This window comes from Bison bison, unplaced genomic scaffold (assembly GCF_000754665.1).
Source record: "Bison bison bison isolate TAMUID 2011002044 unplaced genomic scaffold, Bison_UMD1.0 scf7180017864341, whole genome shotgun sequence".
Taxonomy (NCBI): Eukaryota; Metazoa; Chordata; class Mammalia; order Artiodactyla; family Bovidae; genus Bison; species Bison bison.
In genome coordinates, this window is record NW_011494913.1 from 6,139,445 (window position 1) to 6,146,359 (window position 6,915).

At 54.5% G+C, this 6,915-nt stretch overlaps 1 protein-coding gene across 1 annotated transcript in view; it reads left to right on the top strand.

Annotated features, from left to right (window-relative positions):
- The window catches only part of CHAT (choline O-acetyltransferase), a 60,778-nt gene that overhangs the window by 46,932 nt on the left and 6,931 nt on the right, over window positions 1–6,915 (top strand). The window contains exons 10-12 of the mRNA XM_010854445.1: window positions 94–194; window positions 1,349–1,477; window positions 4,181–4,303. Of these exons, the coding sequence (XP_010852747.1) occupies window positions 94–194; window positions 1,349–1,477; window positions 4,181–4,303 (353 nt within the window). The remainder of the gene's footprint in view (window positions 1–93; window positions 195–1,348; window positions 1,478–4,180; window positions 4,304–6,915) is intronic.

Below are 6,915 nucleotides of genomic sequence, written 5' to 3' on the forward strand. Positions count from 1 at the left end.
AGGTGGGAGGGATACAGGGGTCCTGACCTGGAGCCAAGCGGCTGAATTGGAATACTGACCCAGAGGCCTGCTCACTTCTCTCTGCTATTGCAGTTCGTGGTGGGCCGAGATGGCACCTGTGGCGTGGTATGTGAACACTCTCCTTTTGACGGCATCGTCTTGGTGCAGTGCACGGAGCATCTGCTCAAGCACATGTGAGTCTGGGGGCAGGGCCCCTCCTGAGCCACTGAGCAGCCACGGGAGGCAAAGCCGGACTGCCCAGCAGTGGCCAAGCTGGGCCAAGAGAAATGTGGGCGGCCACTGTGGAGCTGCATCAGTCTGGCATTGTCCTAGCAAAAGACGAATTTGAAAACCAGCTTGAATGAAACATCATATGCTTTATCGATCTTGGACAGGAGGGGCAGACTGAGCAACAAGTTAGCGCAGTTAGGGCGATATTTGGCCAAGAATTCTCAGCTTTAGGGGAATATTTGCTCTGGTCCAGGGAAGCCCAGGTCGATGTCTATTGCTTGTCCAGTCAGGTGTGGGCCCACTGTTGACCCAGAATGGAGGGAGCTGCACCTGTTTCTCTCCCCTCAGCCTGGGTCTCTCTCCCTACCTTCCAAGGTCTCCAGACTGAGTACTTCTCTGTCCCTTGGATACACTGGGTCCCTTCCTCCATTCATGATTCTGCTCATTCTCTCCTCCTAGAATCTTCTCCCTGAATCTGTAAGTTCTGAATCTCTTCCATGATTTAGGGACTCTGTGCGTGCATGCTAAGTCATGACTTAGCATGACTTCAGTCATGTCCAACTCTTTGTGACCCCATGGACTGTAGCCCACCAAGCTCCTCTGTCCATGAGATTCTCCAGGCAAGAATACTGGAGTGGGTTGCCATGCCCTCCTCCAAGGGATCTTTCCCACTCGGGGATTGAACCTGAGATTCTCATGTCTCCTGTATTGACAGGCAGGTTCTTTACCACTAGCGTCACCTGGGCTTCCCTAGAGGGACTCTTTAGGATCACTGAAAACCCACACCAGCCCTCACCGACAGAAAATCACGATTTGCTTCTTCCATTTGTCCCCAGGTGTTTTTTGTTTTTTTTTTTTAAGAGTTATTGGTGTAGCATGGTCAAACAGGAAAACATGAAAAGAAATCCTGGGCTTTGCAGTCAGGTGGAACTGGATGGAACCCCAGCTCGACTGCTCACTAATTTCGGTGTCCTCTAAGAGCTTCGGTCCGTTCATCTGTGTCACGGTTGGGTGGGCACACCAAACTCCAACAGCTAAGATGACTGCCAGGCAAAGAAATAAGCTGCCCACAGCCCCCCGGCTGGCAGGCCACAGGAGTCACCCCATTGTCCCTCAGGGTGAAGACCAGCAAGAAGATTGTCCGAGCTGACTCGGTCAGCGAGCTCCCAGCACCCAGAAGGCTGAGGTGGAAGTGCTCCCCGGAAATTCAAGGCCTCTTAGCCTCCTCAGCAGAAAAACTTCAACAGTAAGGAGAACCCCAGGTCTTTGGGGGTGATGCTCCAGGGGGTATCACCATACCACTCCTCCACCCCACCAGCTGCTAAGGTGTCCTAGAAGCTTCCAAAGACCCCAGCTCCTCTGCCTCCCCTCACCCGCCTCTGCCCACCCCCCTCATGGAAATGCAGTCAAACTAAAGGGGAGTTGCACCTCTCGGGGAAATAACCTTGCCGAAGTATCCTTCATTTCCATAAAATGCAAACGTGCATCTATTTTTTTCCACAGGTTTCACCTGACTGAGCTGAGTCAAGGCGGGGAAATCATCTCCATCTTCCAGGGGAGGGGGGGTTATTTCCAACTGGTTTGAATAAGTCATTTGAATTCAGGAGATTTCAATTTGCTTGAATTTACACGGCAACTTGACAAGGGGCCTTGTTTCCCCAAGGGGAGCCCTAACGGGACCCCGCAGGAGGCCCCAGGGGGAATATGAGCCCTTGCTAGCGGTCACGAGGTGTGCTGGGTGTCATGGTCTGGCAACTAGATACGGACTTTGGCTCTTCATTCCCTCGTTGAATAAACGAGCAGGAGTGCATTCATTCATCCATTCATTCGTTCATCATGCTTGTGCAGAGCTCTGGTGTGTTCCAGGCCTCCGGTAGGGCTCTGGGGACACAGAAATCAATGTGCCACGAGTCCCGCCCTCCATACTTCGGTGGAGGAACTGGATCCCCAAAGCAAAAATGTCAGATGCAATAAGCGCCCAAACCAGAGACATGTATTTGGTCCTGAACCCACAGAGGACACTGGAGCTGAGTTCTGCCAGGAGGTAGAGCGAGGGCTTTGCAGAAATGGGCCTTGAAGGATAACTAGGAGTTCGTGGTGCCAGCAGCTGGGAAAGAGACAGGTTCATAAGATCAGGTTGTTTGGAGGCCAGCAAGTGAGAGAGTGACCAGAGCTGGGGCAATGAAGGGAAGCTGGGGTCACACTGCAGAGAGCTTCATGTCCTTACATTCTGGGGACTGGAGGCTGTGCTGCGGTGGTGCGGAACCCCTGGAGGATTCAGGCCATGGGGTTTCCGGGAACCAAGGAGCCTGTGGGGATGGCGCAGGTGAGCAGGGCAGAGCGTGGCTGGGCTCGGACACCGAGGGATGGGGAGGGTGCGTCCACAGCGAGCTGCTGGAGGTGTTGACGGACTTTCCAGGGGGAAGGAGAGAGGCCTCAGGTGTTCATCTGTAAGGGCTCGTATCTCAACCCCATGGGGCTGCTCTTGGGACATGAAGGTGAGTGAGTTGGTGGGATGGTGAGCCCTGGGCAGAAGAAAGAGTTGGCTTATTTCAGGGCTTCAGGCAGCTGGCATGTGGTCCCAAGCGCCCAGCTTTCCTTTCTAGAGAACGGGAAGAACCAAGCAAGGCCTGTAGGTGGGGAAGCAGAAGCCGTGGGGTCCTGAGCTGCCATGGAAGGTAGGTAGGGTCTGAGGGGCCAGGGCTTGGCCAAGAAGTTTTCCAGATGGCTGGGGTGACTGTGAGCTCAGCCTGTCCAGGGACAGTGGGTCAACAGGACAGACTGAAGGGTGAGTTCCCATGAGAACTGGGCCCTCTCCGAGTCCTGCTGGGTCCTCAGAACCTGGCATGGACCAAGCAAGAGCTGAGCTCACATGACTGGAGGAATAATTCAAGGCCAGGCAGGCAGGGAACACCGAATCCTGAGGGAGGGTGGGAGCAGGGGTCAGGGCTGCTCACCCAGGGCTCTGCACACACACACACACACACACACACACACACACATATGGCTGGGGACCAGATATGGGGATTGCTACATGTTGCTCCTGCAAGCCATCAGCCCATACCCCAAACCCATTATGAAGGAGACTGGTCAATATAGTGAGGGGAAGGGAGTGGGGAGACCAGTGCTGAAGGTCTATCTCAGCGTGGACTCAGGGAATCTTCCTTCTACTTGACAGTGATTGTGGGCAGCAAAGGTCTGGGCATATCACGGGAGGCTCAGCATCGATTTCCAGGTAAAATGGATTTTCAGTCACCAACAAAGCCTGGATGAGCAGCTTTAGCTGTGGTGACTGTGGCCAGCGGCCAGGCCCCAAGCCTTTCTTCCCACAGCACAACAGGGACGAGTCTCAGTGAGATATGCTTGCAGCCATCAGAGAAGCAGGCTTTTCCCTGAGCACGAGTCTCAGTGAGAGATGCTTGCAGCCATCAGAGAAGGAGGCTTTTCCCTGAGCACGAGTCTCAGTGAGAGATGCTTGCAGCCATCAGAGAAGCAAGCTTTTCCCTGAGCATGGGGGCTTGGCAGGTCTGGCAAGATGGCCAGGAGGCCCAGAGTCCACGGGGATGCTGGACACACTTCACACACAGGTCAAAATGCATGGCCTCCGTAGGCCTACTTCGGGGGCAGTGACTCCCTAGGACTTTGTAGGTTGTTTGCTCCTTGCCCACGCAAATGACCCTCGTGCTTCTGCATCCCTCCCTGCAGCCAGGCCCCCTCCCCACCCCCAGTACAGAACCACTGCCCTATCCAGCCGAGCCTCACCCTCAGTTCAGAGTCCCCCTTGTCGGCATGCCCTCTGCCACTTCCATACATCAAGGCCTGTCTCTGACTGTGTCCTGGACACCTTACTGCTTTGACATGGACCAGGCTCGAGAAACTTCATTAGACTCTGTAGTGAGTGCATTCTATTTTGCATGCAGTGAAAGCTTCTTTCCTTTTTCTTCCACAGAATAGTAAAGAATCTCGACTTCACCGTTTATAAGTTTGATGACTATGGGAAAACATTCATTAAGCAGCAGAAATGCAGCCCCGATGCCTTTATTCAGGTGGCCCTCCAGCTGGCCTTCTACAGGTAAGCACAGCCTGCCCAGGGGGACTGACTGATGAGCTACTCTTGGGTCTAGAAGCATCTTGGAGGGAGGGATGACTCCCTGTGAGCCTAGAGGATGGGGGTATGACCAGGGCAGGCTGCATGGAAGGACCCTGTCACCTAAAGCTGGCAAGCAATGACCCAGGGGCGCAGAGTTCATGGGGGTGGAGGGACGCAGAGCTGACAAAGGCCAGGCAGGTGGCGAGAATATCAGGTGGTTCCCTCCTGATCTCAGCCAGCCCACCTGGGGCACTGGAGCTGTGACCTGTTCCACCCAGTTTTCCTGGTCTTGACAAGCAGTTGGAAGTAGCATCCCTGCCCACCCCCTGGTGGGTCAAGTCAAACATCTGGGGCTTAACTGGTTTCCGTTGCTCATTCCCCTCGCCCCACAGCAGCTCTCCTCCGTCCTCTGCCCTCCACCTCCAAGCCCCCGCCATCTAATGTTTGGTCAACTGTAGCCCGCCTTTGCAGGTGTCTGCTTCCACTCTTGTCCTCAGCAATCCTGTCTTCACGAAGCATGAACTTTGAAATATCCAAATCAGATTCCATTACCTACCACCTTGAGCCCTGCCAGTGGTTTCCCATCATGCTTAGAGCAAAGTCCAGGCTTAGAAAGGCTCTTTGTGAACCAGCCTTCCCGGGGCCCTGCCCCCAAGCTCTCTTCCACCTCCAGACCTTGGCTTTGTGCCAGTGCCTCTGCCTACCCACCTGTCACCGCCAGGCTTCACACACCAGCTCCTTCCCACAGCCCAGGTCTCTGCTCAGGTGCAGCCCTCAGAGGCCACCTCGGAGCCTCACGCCGCCAGCTCTCTGTCACAGCGTGCTGCGTTCTTTTTCATTCATGGCAGTTGTTATGCGTGTGGGCTCCCTTGTTCATGGATTTGCTGACTTTCTTTTCTAAACTGTCTCCCCCAGGCGTGATGTTCTCAGTTATCTTGCGTGCCTGGGACAGAGTAGGCATCAGGGACTGTCAGAGCCCTGAGAAGACCCTGCAGGGGTTTTAGCCTGGGGTGGCATGGTCAGTGTGTGGTTTAGAAAAATCCCTTAAGTAGTAGCTCTGTCCTGGGGAAGAGATGCAGAGTTGGGAGTAAGAGTTGAAGGCAGGGTAGGGAGCCAAATTGGCCTTTTATGAGAGGTGAAAAATTACGCAAAATAGATCTTCCTCAAGACAGGGCTGGCTCCTGTGGGTCCCAGCGTTCCAGAAGCAGCAGCTCATAAGCTAGCACAGGTGCTGTGTAGTAAAGGGCACCACACCCCCGCCAGAACCTGCTTGTGGTCTGCAGTCAGAATGGGCATACAGTGACTTGGAGAAGGCCCTGGCACAGAGGCATCACTAATGAGTGGGTGGCATCCCAGACTCCAGTGTCCCTCGCAGGGGGTGTGACCCACGGGGAAGGGAGTGCAGCCACTCTGAGTGTCATCGGTCAGGTTGACATCACCCCCCCACACACACACAAGGACTGTGCTCACCGCCAGGCATTGGGCTGTGGAAGGACCCAGCCTCTAGAACTGCAGTCAATGCCGTTCTGACACTCAGATGGCATGTGGCTGAAATGGGCCATGAGGTCAGTGCCCTGCTCGTGCCGTGGCTGGGGACACTGCTGCCCTGGTGCTCAGCACTTCAGAGCTTCAGATCCAAATCCCAGAGGGGATGGGGACAGAGCCCCCTTCCTCTACCCTCCAGGGGTCTTTGCTGTCACTGGACATGGCCAGGAATAGACGAGGCCAGAGGCCCCCAGGCTCACTGAATAGGCAAAATGCCACCTGCTGCCTATGGAATGAATGCTTCGGAGTTTCAACTGTAACCAAAAAAATTTTTAAATCTGCTTCTAGGTTCAGCAGAAACGCGGAAGCTGCCTAAATTGGGGCTGATCAGCTACCAGCCAGTGGTGGCGTCTACTTCTGTGCTCAGCATGGTGTTTGCTCCGAGGGGCTGTAGAGATACAGGAAATGAGCTCCCTGCCAGAGTCTTGGGCGGGGGGATGAGACATGAGTACAGGAAATGCCACTTTCTCGGCAAGTCATACAGTGTCAAGCACTGTACCCAGTCAGACTCTCGATTCCCCGCTCCTGGAACTCACCCAGGGCGAGGGAGACTTGCCTGGAGGAGGCCAGGATACCAGGCCACCACATGCGTGTGACTTTGGGTGTCACTGCCCTTCTCTGAGTTCTGTGTCTTGCCCCTCCCTGACCCCTTAACACCAACAGCCTTACTGACTGGTGGGAAAGGTGTTTGCCAGCCTGGTGTGCAAGCCTAAGGGTGCTTGCTCAGTTCACATATCTGAGAAAGAGACTTGCCCTGACTGGCGGGGCCAGCGGTCACAGACGTGAGGAAGGAGAGACACAGCCCTGGTACCCATGGGTCACTTTGAAAGCAGCGCTGCCCCTGGATGGTGGGCCTGTGCAGCACCTGGCACCCATGGCCACCAAGGCCCCCTCCTTGCCTCGATCCACAGTCATGCTTGAATTGTTTTTAAATAAAATAGGATTCCCTCAAGAGTGGGAATGATGAATTATTCCATGCTGTGCTATTAATCACTCACTCATTGGGTCTTGCAGAAAATTCTAGGTTTCCCACCAGATTGGGACTTTAA